At 32.0% G+C, this 17,902-nt stretch overlaps 1 protein-coding gene across 1 annotated transcript in view; it reads left to right on the forward strand.

The window, feature by feature from the left end:
• EYS (eyes shut homolog) overlaps positions 1-17,902 on the forward strand; it is a 1,652,140-nt gene that overhangs the window by 629,685 nt on the left and 1,004,553 nt on the right. The window contains 1 exon segment of the mRNA XM_032864581.1: positions 2,132-2,331. Coding sequence (XP_032720472.1) covers positions 2,132-2,331 — 200 coding nt within the window.

Consider the following 17,902-nt stretch of genomic DNA (forward strand, 5'->3'; position numbering starts at 1 on the left):
AGAAATTGAAGAAGACACAAAAAGATAGAAAAACATTCCATGCTCATGGATCAGAAGAATAAACATTGTCAAAATGTCTTTGCTTCCCAGGGCAATCTATACTTTCAATGCTATGCCGATCAAAATACCATCAGCATTTTCCAAAGTCCTGCAACAAAAATCCTAAAATTTGTATGGAACCAGAAGAGACCCCAAATCGCCAAGGAAATGTTGAAAAAGAAAAACAAAGCTGGAGGCATCATGTTGCCTGATTGCAAGCTTTATTACAAAGCTGTGATCACCAAGACAGCATGAAACTGGCACAACAACCGACATAGACCAAAGGAATATAGTAGAGAACCCATATATGGACCCCCAACTCTATTGCCAAAGAATCTTCAACAAAGGAAAAAATATACAGTGGAAAAGAGAGTCTCTTCAATAAATGGTGTTCAGAAAATTGGACAGCTGTGTACAGAAAAATGAAACTCAACCATTCTCTTACACCATACACAAAGATAAACCCTAAATGGACAAAAGACCTCAGTGTGAGACAGGAATCCATCAGAATCCTAGAGGAGAATATAGTCAGTAACCTCTTCAACATTGGCCCTGGCAACTTCAAGACACATCTCTAAAGGCAAGGGAAACAAAAAAATGAAAATGAACTTTTGGGACTTTGTCAGGATCTAAAGCTTCTGCACAGCAAAGGAAACAGTCAACAAAACAAAAAGGCAGCCCATGGAATGAGAGAAGATATTCTCAAATGACACTACAGACAAAGGGCTGATATTCAAGATCTATGAAGAACTCCTCAAACTCAACACACACAAAACAGGTAATCATGTCAAAATAATGGGCAGAAGACATGAACAGACTTCTTCTCCAAAGAAGACATACAAATGGCTAACAGACACCTGAAAAAAATGCTCATCATCATTAGTCATCAGGGAGATTCAAATCAAAACCACCCTGAGATACAACCTTACACCAAGTAGAATGGCCAAAATTAACATGGCAAGGAGCAACAAATGTTGAAGAGGATGTGGCGAAAGGGGAACCCTCTTACACTATTGGTGGGAATGCAAGTTGGTGCAGCCACTTTGGAAAACAGTATGGAGATTCCATAAGAAATTAAAAATAGAGCTATCCTATGGCCCTGCAATTACACTACTGGGTATTTACCCCAAAGATATAGATGTTGTGAAAAAAAGGGCCATCTGTACCCCAATGTTCATAGCAGCAATGGCCACAATAGCCAAACTGTGGAAAGAGCCAAGATGCCCTTCAACAGATAAATGGATAAAGAAGATGTGGTCTACATACATATAATGAAATATCACTCAGCCATCAGAAATGATGAATACCCAACTTTTGCATCAACATGAATGGGACTGGAGGAGATTATGCTGAGTGAAATATGTCAAGTATAGAAAGTCTATTATCATAGGGTTTCATTTACTTGTGGAACATAAGGAATAGCATGGAGGGCGTTAGAAGAAGGGGAAAATGAAGGGAGAGAAATCAGTGGGGGAGACAAACCATGAGAAACTGTGGACTCCAAGAAACAAACTGAGGGTTTTAGAGTGGAGGGGGCAGGGGGAAGTGTTAGCTTGATGATGGGCATTAAGGAGGGCATGTATTGCATGGGAGCCCTGGGTGTTATATGTAAACAATGAATCTTGGAACACTACATCAAAAACTAATGACATACTATATGGTGACTAACATAACATAAAAAAAAAGAAAGGAAGAAAATGTGGCATATATACATACAGTGGAATATTATATGTATACTTAAGGGTCAGTGAATTCCTGATATTCTACACATAGGATTTGCATTAGCACCATTATTAGGGTGTTTAGGGGGGTAGGTGTTCACTGCCATCATACATGTTTTAGTAAAGTTTAAAAAAGTTTTTTAAAAAAGTTTTTTTTTCTGAAAAATTAACATAAGATACTTGACAGAGTATTTCTGGTGATAAGAAATAAAAATCATTTATTACTAGAAACATTTCAGTTACTAGGGGAAGGGAATATAAAATAAACTTGCATATTGATTTCTCATAAAATTTTAAATAAAGTATAATTTTAATAAAATTGTTAGTCATACCACTAGTAATCAAATTTGGTTCTCTCTTTCTTAATTTAGAACTGTACATCAATTCCTTGCATAAAAGAAGACTCCTGTGAGAAATCAGTCCGTGACTTTACTTGGATTTGCCCAGGTGGATACACTGGTGCATATTGTGAAATAAATATTGACAGTCATGCTGAGCCTGAACTGAATTTGGTCCTCTGGCTTAATGGATGGATTTGCGTTGATGGATCTGGACACAGGTTTTACTGCAGGTCAGTATTTATTTACCCATGATTAATCAAATATATATTTAGGAAAGCATATAAACATCTGAGTAGTGATGCAGTCTGAAAAGTAGATACCAAGTTTTTAAATAAGTTTTCATCTTAAAGAAAAATCACAAATTTTAACCCAACAATTCTAAGAAAGCATTATTTTTATGTTTTTTCCAAATGCCATATATTCATATAAATCCCATGTTGGATTTCCAAATTTAATCATCTCTCATTTTATAATTGCTTCATATCACCTATCTGTCCCAAAATTGGATTCCTATTCCTTTTCTTAAATATTACAACACATGAATGATACATAGATCATTCATATTTATAATATACTTCTTATAGAGATTCATTAGTCTTCCTGCTGTCCTTATAATTCTAAGATGTTAAGAACTGAAAATTTTTCATTTACTAAGATTTACAAAAATAAATTTATGTGTCACTGTATTTTTGAACCAACTACTATTTAAGTATCTTTTAAAAATTCTTAGGAGATGAATTTTCATTACCTTTGTTCTTTATATAATATATAATTGGTTGGTCATTTGAAAACATAGCCATTACCTGTTCAATTTGTAAAATATTAATTAAAGCAACATATTTAAAAAAATAGTTTACCTCTACTATTTCAGTCTGATTTTTGAGAGCCTAATATCGAGTTAAAATCTGTGAACAACTGTTTTTCTTCTAAATATCTTAAATTATTGAAAGGTTGAAATACTATATGTATTTTGGTACATAATTATTTAGTGGTAGAGTGTTTCTATTATTTCTATATTTTATCAATTATTTCCTTTTTAAATTATTAATATATTCTGCATTACATTTAATATTGCCACCACCATATTTTCTTTGTTCAACACCTACAGAGTGTTTTTATCCTCTTGTTTATTTTGATCCCTTTATCACATTATTTAGGCATATCTCTGGTAATGCACACATAGATGATAATTCCACATAATCTCAACATTATTATTGCTTCATTTAGCATATGCAGTGTTAACTTATTATTATGACAGTTATTCTCTATTACATATTGCTTAACATGCCATTTTTATTTGTAGTGTGTGCATGTGTTGTATTGTCTCTGCTGTATTTTGTATTTTTAAGCTTGAATTTTGCTTGTTTTACTCTGGCGGTTTGATAAAATATAGAAAGTAAATATGTTTCTAGTATCAACTGTAATTACATAAAATATCATAAATATGACTGCTTGACCACTGCAAGGACCCTCTGGGTTATAACCTAATCAGTGCCTGGATAAGTCAACAATGGTAAGTTGAACATTTATTTCCAATGAATATGATGTTATAAATCAAGGTTCCATTTATGGAAACTCATTCAGTTCAATAAAAAAAAAATAAAAATAAGTGAACCTAAAACTAAAATATGTGTTTTTACAACCTTGTTAATTCAAGCACTATAAAAGCTACTCTATAAATCTTCCTTTTAGGGGATGTTAATCATGGGCTAGCTAGGCTGACCTTTCTGAAAGCATGAAGTCAAAGGAATTTAGACTAAAGAGGCTTGTTCTTTTCCTGGCTTATCTCCCGGGAACAAGTATAGGCAACCATTATAGTTACAAAGTTATTCAGACTTCATTTAAATAAGAGTTGTCTTGTTTTCAAAAATTTCACTGTTGATTCAATATGCCTGAAAGCTCCTGAAAGTCTGGGAATGGTAAATTTAAATGCCTTAGGAGTTTCAGTTTCTGAGGGACTTGTACAGCGACTGTGAGTAGTCATTGGTGTTGGTGCCAGGTTAGCATTATTCTCAAGATATTTATTAACAGAAGAAAACTCATGGGATGGAATGTTTTGCAAGTGAAATCATATATTTGTGGGTTAAGGCTTAACCTCTGATATATTTATTTAAACTGTAATAAAATAATCATTTTTCTTTCTTTAAAAAAATTGTATTGAAACCCGGGGCACCTGCATGGTGCAGTCTGATAAGCATTCAACTCTTGGTTTCTGCTCAGGTCATGATTTCAGGGATTTGGGAAAGAGCCTTTGTCAGGCTCCACACTCAACAAGGAGTCTGCTTAAGATTCTCTCTCCCTCTGCCTTTGTCCCTTTCGCTTGTGCTGTCTCTCTCTCTCTCTCTGTCTCTCTAAAATAAATAAATAAAATATATATTTTTTTAAATTGTATGAATCCTGAAACCGGATGATATTTCAGATTTATTTGTGATATTTTAAAGATGAAATAAAAGCTATACTGATTAAAAAAAAAAAAAAAACTATACAAATCCTACTTACTTCTCACCCTTTTTTATCTGGTTTATAAAATTTTTCTTTGGGAGAATATTATGTATTTTCTCTTACTTTTCAATGCATATGGACTTTTTAAGTAGCTGGGATTTTTTCCCATTGTAAATTTAATGCCCACTTAGCAAACCATGTTATTTTCTGTTTACAAAGTAATTTATTTGAAGAATTCATTTTTCTTCAAGTGCCAATAACTTGGCTCACTTTTTGTTACAGAATTTTTTAAGTTCACTCAGAGTCTCAGTTACTAACATTTTTATGCCTGTTTTATTGATCTTTATTGCTGTTTACACAGATGTCTCATATGACCACTTTATATTCCAACTCTATTGACCAGATTCTTCTTTATTGAATTATTTCTGTGTCTACAAGACTGTTTTAAATAATAGCCCTGCCCAGTTAAAGCAGTGGAGTAAAAGCATGTATTAATGCAGTGGCATACTTGAGAAAGTACTTTAACTATATGTGGTAAGGTGACTTAGATCCAGGGAGAAATTGATAAGCATATGTGGACCCATTTAAATATCTCCATTTTATTCCCCAGACATTGAGTATTGGGCTTCACTAGGACTGAGGTGTGTCAGATTTATACTCTGGTGATCTCTGATTTTTATCATGAAGACATCTGATTCATTTAAATTACTTTATAAGTAGACCAATGATACATTTTAAGAATAGCTTGGTATTAGGATGCCTGGCTAACTCAGTCGGTAGAGGATGCAACCCTTGATCTTGGGGTCGTTAATTCAAACCCTGTGTTAGATGTAAAGATTACTTAAAAATAAAATCTTAAAAAAGAAAGAGTAGCTAGTATTCATTTTTTAATCTTCTTGATTGTAGCTAAATTTTGAAAGGAATGGGTAGTCCTTAAATAGGAAAAAAAAGAGAAAAGGAAAAAAAAGGATGTACTGAAGTCTGACCTTTTAGAATATGATCCTTGAAAATGGTAAAATGAATAAGCCAGTGATATGTAGCTAGTTTCTTCATTACTGTATATTTGTCTATAAAATGAATTAAGTCCATAATATTGCTTTGCATACTGACATAAATCAGTTAACCATTTTAAGCAAAATAAGCTAGGATTAGTTTTAGTTAGGAAAAATAACTGGGCTATTAGGTGCCAAGAAACATAATGTTTAAGTAATTCAACCATATTTTAAAGACAATTTTATAATCATACCTTAGATCCTTTCTTGAGACATGACTGGACATTTCAAATACCTAAATTTATTTTTAACAATATGTGCTCAGCAACTCAAGCTCACGAGTGAGTTCATTTATATTGCCCACTGAAACATATTAAATTAATAATATGAATGTTGAAAATAAAAATATGGTCAATAATTGATAAATTTTAAAAATCTTTTTCATTATTTGTTATTTAAAATAAATGAAAATAACCTTTTGTTCAGAAAATATAATAATTATGATTATATTTCTAGTCCTGAACTCAAATGGTTGTTTCTTACTAGCACATTGAGTTTTAGGGTGAGTTCTTACTAACACATTGAATTTTCGGACTGCAGAAGGTTATAGAGATTACCTCTGATAATCTGGTTAGTACATAGATGAAGGAACAAAAGCATAGGAGTTTTGTACTGTCAGTTGGCTTCACAGTCATGATCAGTAGGAAAGTCAATTCTAGAATACAGTAAGGTTTGTTTTCTTTTTTTTTTTTAATTTTTGTTAGAGTACTAATACAAAAAAACATACATATAGTAAAAAAGAAAAATATATATACAGTCAGATGCCATGACTATTCTGTAGATATGGTTAACATCTCTTTTGTAGTTTATATCCTGGTACAAAGTTTAGAGACATTAATGACTTTGTTCAGTTTAATAATGGCTGCTTTCAGAAGTCCGTAAGTATTATTAACCATGTGTAACAGTTTAATAGCATTTTAATGTGTGCAAGTTTTATTAAACCATAAAAACTATGTTAAAATTACACTAAAATCCAAATTAGAATCACATGGCAGAGGGCTATAGTAATAAGTAAAAACATTATACATAACTTTTTTTCTATGGCACCACGTAGATTATAAAGAATATAACAAATAATTTATAAAACAAAGCACTGAGACACAAAGATACTTGTTTTTGTTTTTAATGTGTGAAATCCTGTTCCAGACAGTTTCTTACCTTGGTGTTCTTTACTTTTGGGTTTTCAGAGTCCCTTTCTATCTGCCACAACTCTCCCGCCATCCTGTTGGAAATGTCCCCTCCCTTTGATATTTCCTCCAAGTTCATTTCATCTTCATCATTGCCTCCATAGTCTTGAAGTACTTTATATTCTTGCCCTTCTCATTCACCTAAGCTTCATTACAGTTTCTGCCATGAACTGAGTGTAATTTGTTTGTACTACTACATGTATTATATTAAAAGAGGTAAAAATATTTGATACTCACATTGGTATTTTTCCTTTTAAAAAATATTCAAGAAAGGAAAAACTAATAAATTTTTAATTATAAGATCTAAGCAACTGTAACATATTGTTAAATCAAATATCTGAGATAAGGAAGCCTTCCTGAATCCCATCATGTCATTAGTAAGGAAAGATAGATGCTATTTCTTTCTGTACTTGTATAGAAAAATCAGAGGTGGTACCTAACTTATGAAGTATGCAGCGTAAAGGTATTGATCTACAGTAACTTATTTTCAACAATCATCAATCACTTTTCTTGCAAGTAAATTCATTTTATAACTTGGAATAAAACATCTGTATTTTAACAGCCATACTTAGGTGGTTTTCCATTACATAGAGTTTATGTTTTTGGAAATATCAGATGGACTATGTAATCCTCTAACAACTTCTGATTTTGTTTACTCTCCAAAAAATAAAACTTTGACTAAGAATGAAAAATCAAATTTACAAATAATGCCATGATGAACATGATGAACACAGGGTTGCATATATCTTCTTGAATTAATGTTTTTGGTTTCCTTGGGTAGATAGATACCCAGTAGTAGAATTACTGGATCATATGGTATTTCTGGTTTTTATTTTCTGAGGAACCTCCATACTGTCTTCCACAGTGGCTGCACCAATTTGCATTCCCACTAACAGTGCACAAGGATTCCTTTTTCTCTACATCCTTACCAACACTTGTTATTTCTTGTCAGTTTCATTCTAGTCATTCTGACAGGTGTGAGATGATATCTCATTTGTGGGTTGCATTTCTCTCATTATTAGTGATGTTGAGCATCTTTTCATGTATCTGCTGTCCATTTGTGCTTCTTTGGAAAAATGTCTACTTGTGTCCTCTGCACATTTTTAATTGGATTACTTGTGGGGTTCTTTGGTCTTTTGCTGTAAAAGTTCTTTATATATTTTGGATATTAACCCCTTATTGGATATATCATTTGCAAATGTCTTCTCTCATTTGATAGGTTGACTTGTCATTTGTTGATGGTTTCCTTTGCTATGCAAAAGCTTTTTATTTTGGTGTAGTCTCAATAGTTTAATATGCTTTTGTTTCCCTTGCCTGAGGAGACCTATCTAGAAAAATGTTTAAATGTCAAAGAAATTACTGCCATTGTTTTCTTCCGGGAGTTTTAAGTTTTCAGGACTCATATTTAGGTATTTAATCCATTTTTAGTTTATTTATGTGTATAGTATAAGAAAATGGTCCCATTTCATTATTTTGCATGTAGTTGTCCAGTTTTCCCAGTATGATTTGTTGAAGAAACTGTCTTTTCCCCATTGTATATTCTTGCCTCCTTTGTTACAGATTAATTAATTAACTATATAAGTGTGGTTTATTTCTGGGCTGTCTATTTTGTCCCATTATCTATGTGTCTATTTTTTGTGCCAGTGGTATACTGTTCTGATTGCTATAGCTTTATAGTGTATCTTAAAATTTGGCATCGTAATTGTCTCCGGCTTTGTTCTCATTTTTCAAGGTTGCTTTGGCTATTTAATGTACTTTATGGTTCCATACAAATTTTAGTGTTAATTTGTTCTAGTACTATGGAAAATGTTATTGGTATTTTCATGAGAATTGCATTAAATCTGTTGATTGACAGAGAATGGATTGACCCTAGTTGGTTGGTGTTGACTTTAGCCTGGAATTTGCTTGCCTTTTATAGGAGTGTATAGATTGGAGTTATTTCAAAGCACAGAAAGATGGGAATATACAAACACAAATGTTAATATAGTTAGTAAACACTCTTGGATACTCTCTAGAGCTCATCATTTTTCATGTTACCTCTCTTCACTGACCTGTGCTAAGAGTTGTCTGCAGAACTGTAAAACACAGGCCAGGGCCAAGAGAGTGGGGATGAGAACACATCTCATTTTCATTATTAAGATAAAACTGTTGCATCTTTATTCTGTATTTTCCTCAAGTAACTGCAAAATATTTGGTTTTGAGATTTATTTCCATTCCTCTTTCAAGAATTCAATAACTGATAACTGTTTCTTCCAAAATATATTGATAATATTTCATCCAATGCATGAGCAGGGAATATTTTCTATTTACTTTAACCACTGTGTTTTTAATATGAATTACAGATCTTCAAACTATCAGTATATTAAATCACTCTAAAATATAATTTCACTAAATCAACATCATACTACTAAGATAGAATTACATTAATATTTGCATATTTTCAACCTTTTCATAACCTTTGAAATTGAGTTTGAATATAATGCATGTACATTCTTCTCTGTTTAGTGATATTGTGATATACACGTTCTTTGTCATTCCATATGTAAGTAAGTAAAACTATATGATCAATGGTTAGCATTTATATTGTAGTTTGCCTTTCAAAATATCTGACAGTAATTCACGACCAAATCATTATTTTTAAAAGATAAATTTGTATTATTTTAGACACAAAACAATGTCAAACACACCAAATATGACAGTAACCCCCCCCCAAAAATTTATATGTTAAAAAGAAAATTTAGGGAAGCTGGGTGGCTCAGTGGGTTAAGACTCTGCCTTCGACTTAGGTCATGCTCTCAGGGTCCTGGGATCAAGCCCGCATTGAGCTCTCTGCTCAGCAGGGAGCCTGCTTCCCCATCTCTCTGTCTGCCTCTCTGCTTACTTGTGATCTCTCTCTCTGTCAAATAAATAAATAGTTCTTTTAAAAAATTTATATTAGTGACAAACTCTATTCAATATGATGAATTTGACTCTATAAAACACACATAAGGATTGCTGTATTTCACAAAATTAGGTTTTATGTAGATTTTTATTCCTCTAGGGGATGTAGTTAAGGTCATTTTAGTTTATTACCACATATAGAAAATAAAATAACATTAACGATCTACTCATAAAATTATACAGAAAGTTGGTGATTGCTATATCTTTCAGGCAAATACTCATTTAATTTCAAAAGATTAGAATTGAGAAAAACATGAATTTCATAGTAATGCTAATTATTAGGCAATTTAATTCAGTAAGTAATTCTTGAAAAACTACTGTACAAAACAATATCCTTGAGGTTGGAATCTCAAAGCTTCATATGATTTCACTCCTATGTGGAATTTAAGAAATAAAACAAACAAAAGAAGGTATGAACAAAAAACAGTCTCTTAAATAGGAAAACAAACTGGCAGTGCCCAAAGGAAGTGGGTGGGGGATAGGTGAAATAGGTAAAGGAGTTTAAGAGTACACTCACCTTGATGAGCACTGAGAAATGTATAGAATTGTTGACTAGTTACATTGTATACCTGGAACTAATATTACACTGTATATTAATTATACTTCAATAGAAAATAAAATATTAAAACATAGATTTTTTCAGTGTATACATCATTTAGCAATTCCTCTTAGAATGATGTGATTTTTAATTTCTATCAGCAGATAAAATAACAGTTTAACACTATTTTTTTCAAACATATATTTGTTTATTTTAGGGTTCAGTGCTTGTCCTGTATTGGAAACTAACTATATGAAAATTTGCCAAATGCAAATTTTAAGCAATTATGTGGTTATTCAAAAAATTACTTACCATTTTATTTTTCTGTTGTTAATGCAATGAATTTATAGGATTACCAAATATGTAAGAGTGTTTATGCAAAAGCTTGACCAGGAATCTTTGGGATTAATAAGGTTAAACTTTGAAATAAAAATAAAATGCTTGCTCTGGAAAAAGGAAAGAAACAAAGAAAGAAAAAAGAACAAATTTTCTGATTATATTCTACACTCTACTTACACAGATATTTTAAACAATAAAGAAAAAATTAAAGCTGAAAATGTTTTCTCTTGGCTATTATAATATTTTTGGCTTGCTGCAATGGTTTAAAAGAGTTTTCAGAAAGTTCTCTCTTCCACAATAAAAAACAGTGTCAGCATTTGATCTCTGCCTACCTGATTGGACAGAATTAAACTTTAATGCCACATTCTGAGGTCTAGTTTGACAGTACTTTTTCATCAAAGACACTGGGCAATAAGGAAAGAAAAAAAAATTGCTCATACTTTTTATTGTCAGTGGAATTACTGTATCTCTACAGGTCAGGGCATCAGTGCGTTTACAGCATACTTTAGTTCCTTAGCAATACCTTTTGTAGACCAATTTATATGGCTGAAAAGTCTTCTTGCCTTCCAAATTTAATAGGATGATATTTCCTCACCCATAAAAGTTTTCCAAGCTTCTCTCAAATATTTTAAGTCTGGGAGAACTATAAACCTAGTAATGAGATTTTTGAAGATTATCTTAGAAGTAGTTTCAATCGAATTATCAGTGCAACTATTTGTGTAGGAGAAAGAGAAAGAGACAGAAACAAAGTGTGTGTATATGTATGTGTGTGTGAGTGTATATGTGCGATAGAGTGTACAAAATTAGTGAAAATTATTAATATCCCCCAGTACTTTAGACATAGAAAGGAATTCACTTTGTTTTATATATATTGATCACATATTTTCAGAATAGCATTATATTGTGTTATATATAACCTACTCACTCTACATAAATATCTTTTTTTAAAAATTAAGTAGCTCATCTGTTTATATAACAAACATTTATTAAGTATTTCTGACCTGGCATATAGGTTTAGAGATAAATATGTATCTTAAATGAATAAGTTTGCAGTTTATTAAGGAAATCTGCAAAAATAAATATAACAGAGTGTGTAAGGGCAACATACTACAAATACATAACAAATCTTCAGTAGGAAAATGCAGTAAAAAGTTACCTACTCAGGTTTGATGGGCCCTTGATACCTCAAGATACCTCTTTGATACCTCCAAAGGAGGTATCCTTTGACTTCCACCTTAAAGGAGGAGCACATCACACTGATATATTTCATTAACAAAAGCAGAAGAAAAAAAACATGAAGCAAGGAAAGGTGGAAATAGCCTGAAGATGTCACTGGCTTACAAAGATTTCATTGTCATTTAAATTAAAAATATGGATTGTAGGACTTTGGACTTAATCTGTAAACAAGAGAAAGTCCTTTAAAAGCTTGTAAGGCAGGAGTTAAATGGTCAAATTTTAGAGAAGTAACTTTGGGAACTATTTATTTGGCTAAGGAAATAAAGTACCAAGTACTTAAGTGACCTAGATAAGGGTGATGAGAGTCCACAAAAAGATCATGAAAATGGAGAAAATGGCTACGGTTGAAAGAGATTTGGGAGGTAAAAATCAAAGATTTTAATATTGGTTGAATGTGGAAATAGAAGGTTCAGGATGGCTCTACATTTTTTAGGCATTGTTGTTTATATGGATTTAAATGTAAAAATATCATGACCATTTATGTGATAATCATTGTCTTTAGTCCAAGCGGGAACAGATCTTAGATTCTCCTGCCTTTGTGGTAGTTCTGTGGCTTTTTCGGAATGAGTTGTTAGCCCAAAGCCTTTTAACTTAAATGATGTAAAAGAGCTAGACAGAGTGAATCTTCTGTTGACCTAGTGACATAATAAGTTTTAGAATTAGGACCTATAGAACTGTATAGACAGTACAGCTTCTCTCATGTATATTTTCTTCCTCTTCTGTTACTTAATTAAAATAATCTAATAATTTTTCAGGAAATGAAATAAAAGTACTTAAAACATATGGAAAGAACTGTTGATCTCTAAATACTTTGTTTTTAAATTTATTCTTTAGTATCTCAAAACCTCACATCCTGATGTATTAAAACTGATTATCATGCTATTAACTATGTTTCAATATATCTGTACATAAGAAAATGCAGACCCTTAAAATCTGTAGGGATGTGTGAGCTCATAAAGTCAGAATTCATAAAACTAATGGAGAAAAAAATAAAATTGAAGCATTAAAGGCTTTTTTAATAGTACAAATTAATTACTTACTGTATACGACAATGCTGACATATGTACATGTGGCAAGATTTCTCTTTGATTCCTTTAAGGAAATTAACCTAAAATAAGTGATCTACTTTTTAGTTTGGGTACTCTAATATTTATTATATATTATTTAATATCACTAAAATTATATTGAATGAAAGAATAATTTTAATAATATGCATATATATCATTGGTTTATTCATAACAGTTATATAGTGTATAAGGTATTAAATCCCATCCTTAGTATCTCTTTTGAGTATCTAATAAATGAAGTGGGCAGGTGTTATATGGGTATTGGAAAAGCTCTTTTTTTTTTTTAAAGTTTGAATGCCATCTGGCTTCTTGGCAACATGAATAGACAGTCTACATTTGTGGGTTTAGAGATCTCATGTCTATCACTTATTTAAGATTTATACAGAAAATTAGGAAATGCAAGCACTTATATGCAGGTATACTGAACTTTAAGCACATTTAAAATGTCTTTTCAAAATTGTATATAGAATATAAAAGCATATTCTTATAATTTGTATTTTATGATTTATAAGATTTATGCTAGTTCTCTAAATACAAGCTTATGTTCAGAGAAAAATATATAGATAAGTTTTATCTCCTACAATTGGTCAACCATGTGAGATGTTACTATATGAAATGTTAAATATACCATTTTTATCACTCTTTAGAAGCACAATATAAGCATACCTTGGGAGAACAGCAATGCCCATAGATGTCACTGACCATCATATTTTTTCTATTCCTTTACCAGACTGTATTTCTTGAAAAAATCATTCATTTAATTCTAAACTTACAAGTTCATGAAAATGTATTTAGATAAATTTGGGGGCTGCAATGTGGCTTTGAAAATAAATTTAAGATCTTTAAACTGGGAATCATTTATGAAGATTAATAGATGTTTTGGCCAATTCTGGCTATTACTTCAATGTCCCATCCCTTAATAAAATTAATCTCACTAACCTGTACTCTTGAAGAATAAGGCTGTTCTTATTGCCAGGTTCACTTTGCTTTCTTTTCTTGCATCTGATCCTAGTACTTCTTTCTTTTGGCCAATTGCTTGCTTCCCTATCCTACACAGCATGTATCACAACATTTGGTATTTGGAAGGTGGAACTGGCTGATGTTGACCAACCTAATTAGGATTTGCTAAGCACTAGGAACTGAACTCCCGTCAGATTTTTCTCCTTGTTTGAAATCCTACAGTGCTTTGGAGAAGCAGTTATGTTTGTGACTATCATGGAGAGTATTGACAATGAAAGTATAAGTGGCATGAATCATCCCTCACCATATCGCAGTGTAAGAAATACTAATTACTTGGAACACCTGACTGGCTCAGTCAGAAGAGCATGCAGCTCTTTATCTTGAGATTGTGAGTTCAAGCTCCATATGGGGTGTAGAGATTACTTAAATAAATAAAACTTAAAAAAAAAGTAATTGCTTAATTTTTCTAAATTTAAAATATAAGTGCATGCCAAGCCTCAAATCCTAGGATGATATAATATGAATTTCATTAATGTGTCTTGGCATTTCTCCATAACCTGGAGTCACATGAAAATATCTTAGGCTTAAAAGGAATGTAGGATAGGCAGGTAAAGGACTCTTCTTTTTAGTAAATATATTCAAAGTCAAGCCTACATCATGAATTCGAGAAGAAACAATTCTACTCTTTGCAGCCTAACTTGGCTTTGCAACACTTGGCCAGAACTAGCAGCTTGGACACCTCAGAAGGTACCATCTGTGTGTATCAGGCTGCTATCTGCTTCCGTAGTTTTGCCATTTCTCCATGGAACTTGTGGGGAATAGGGTGGGTCCCTAGTATTTTCAGAAACTGAAATTCAATTTTGTATCAGATAACTTGGGGTCACATTAAATCTCTTCTTTTAAATGGTTGATTGCCCTACCAAATCTCTAACTTCTGTCTCCTAACCCTGCTGGCATGTCTCACATTATGTCTTTAATGAGCTTTTAAAAATGCACTGCTAGTCTCTCCTTCCTGGGAGTAATGGGAAAACAACTCACTGGGAAAACGACCAGTCAGATATCTCTTTCCTCACTATTTATTCTATGATTCCTTTCATTGGAAGCCTGTGTGTCTTTTAATGAATGTCCCATGCCAGTAGCCCTATATAAATTTGAGTCATTGAATGGATTCCTAGGATAATTGCTTCTACATAAAAAGCACAGTTTTCCATTATGGGACAAAATATCAATAACTTATTATGTGACTTGGATACAGAATGGATTTTCAGAAGCATTTCATAGTCTCCTTTATTTCACTCAGTACCATCCAGATGTATGCTTGTTTTCTCTTTTTCTATTTTATCACATAAGCATTTTTAAATCAGCTTTGATTTAGGTATAGACTAGTGGTATATTCTAAATCAGTAGTTACTTCTCAGAGTCCAGACTCATCCCTGTATGCCATACTGTGACTGGGTCAACACTCTTGTCTGAAAACCATCTTGCTTCATTTCTATAGATTGCTACTACTATACTATGCATATGCCCGGACTGCAGTCTCTTAGCAATCCTGGATGAATTACTTATACATAGCAGATCTAAGTGTGTATATGTTTGTAAGAAGTGGCATATTCTTTATTTTTTTCTGAATCAAATCCACTCTACTCTACAATCCCAGCATAGTAGGACAACATGCCCTGCTAGAGAATACTATAGATATACCCGCCCCCCATCAAGAATTGTGTTTCTTTTTTATTCTTAAGATATTTACTCCTCTATTGTCAACACTGCCCTTCATCTTGCTCCTTTCTTTGCCTGGTTTACATTTCCCCAAGAAACCCAAATATCACACTCCGTATTTTTTAAAAATAAAAGCCAACTTCTACTTCTGTCCCTGTAGTATAAAAGTTCAAAGTGCAGAAGAGAATGAATGTTTGGTGTGTGTGTGTAGGACAAAATAATGCAAGTCTATATCCCAATTATTTATCCTGTAATATGCTTTCAAAATATCATAGTTATGGGGATTATTTGAGTTGCCTATTGCATGAAATAAAAAGAGTTGGAATTTATATAATACAACAGGTGAGGAATGGGAAATTTATTCTAGTAACTGGACACAACTGTGAGTAAAAACATTTACTGTAATATTTACTCATGAAATTAAAGCCATTGAACTTGAGACCATAAATAAAATGAAAAGTAGCTATCAAAGTTAATGTATTTTTTATCAGGTCTAGAACAGGATCTAGTTACATCTGCAACAGTTAATTTATAACACTCTATTAAAACCACATTTAAATAAAATTGTTAAATATACATTTGAGCATTTTTTTCAGCTACTAAACAGACCCAGTTCTTGTACATTATCCACTGACCACTTATGATCTTCCACATCAGGGCGTCCCCTCAATTGTATCAATTGTTGTATCAATCAGTTTTTTGCTTTTTAAATTTGCAAGTATTTTATATACTTTACCCCTCAAAGTTGTAAAATGTACCTAAAAAAATAGAATTAACTGCTTTACATGGTAAACTCAAAGCCCAAGATATTTACATATTTATTGTCTAGTAAAGAACCATTTCATTTTCAGACTCTCCATATACCATTTATTCTTATAACTAGTACTAAGAGGTGGCATTCTTTTTAAGATCATGTAATGATAAGCAGCAGGGCAAATGTTGAAAGACCAGTCAAACATATTTATTATCTAAGTGACTTCCATATATCAGTTTTGAGTTACGCATGAATAAATTTTTGCTTCAGGATAATTACAGATTTACATGTCTCTGCATATCCTGGATATTTAGATAATTACTAAAAATTTATATATATACATATATATATAATATATATATATAAAATACACATATATATATGCACCCTTTGGGAACTCCTTGTTCTAACATTCTAAATTTAATAGCACACTATATGAAATAAATTTTTGGTTCAAAGGTACACACCAATTTTGCTGAATTGAAAACATTAACTCCTTAAAATATTTAAATTTCCCCATGCTTTAGCACTTCAGGTATAATTCTATATCTGCTATCTTTTGTTAATTTTTCAGAGGCAAATGATCTCACTCTAATCATAGAAATTAGTATAAGGCATAAAAATAAACTCCCTTTTCACATTTTGCTATTGTGTAACTTTAGGTAGGATCTAACCCTTAGGGTGTCTCTCTGGTAGTGTTTTCCAGACTAGGGACCATAGACATACTTCATGTCTAAAAACTCTCCATAGTATTGATCTTGATTTTATATTTTAATACTTATCAATACCTCAAAAACACAAATCATTTCCTAGTTATTTGGATTGTGAATGTGTGTAATTAGGTACTGACACGGAATTTATGGCTTACATACACCTTTCTGTTTCTCATTACATTGTAGCCTAGTAGTATTACTTTCATTATCAGAGATTAATAGAAAATAATTTGGGCAGGGTTATTTTGTATATTTGGAATTGGAGCCAAGTGATAGCCACCTGACATCATATTATAGCAGGATGAGTGAAGATTTTATAGTAATTTGAACACAAAAGTGTGAAAGAATTGAGTCATTATAGGGCAAAGAGGAGTATAAATGGGATGGGCAACACAGAACATGCATGACAATGGTGAGTATCATAGTCATGTTACATCCAGTGGGAACGATTCAGCAATGTTGCCAATCATATAAAATTACTGTTAATTTAAACTTTATTAGCTTTTTAATTCTGTGAGTCCTCTTTTAAAACTTCTCTCAGGTCATATAGTTCAATGAAAACTATAAATATATAGAGTTTTTAACATGTTTTATGTTTAGTTATTTAAATGATATTGAACATAAATCAGTACAACATGGTAGAATAGGAGAACAGCCTTTCCTTTAAATATGTCTTAAGCTCGGAGCACATTGAAGTTAGTATTTGAAACAACTAACTATAATTATTAGTTTATATTTTTATGGAGGTTTAAGATAATTTTAAACACAAAATAAGACAAAAAATATCTGTAGTTACTGCTACCAATTAAATCATCACTAATTCAAAGTTACAGATTATCTAAGTTTTCTCTTTG

Source organism: Lontra canadensis, unplaced genomic scaffold, assembly GCF_010015895.1.
Source record: "Lontra canadensis isolate GAN:19392208 unplaced genomic scaffold, GSC_riverotter_1.0 scaffold27, whole genome shotgun sequence".
NCBI lineage: Eukaryota > Metazoa > Chordata > Mammalia > Carnivora > Mustelidae > Lontra > Lontra canadensis.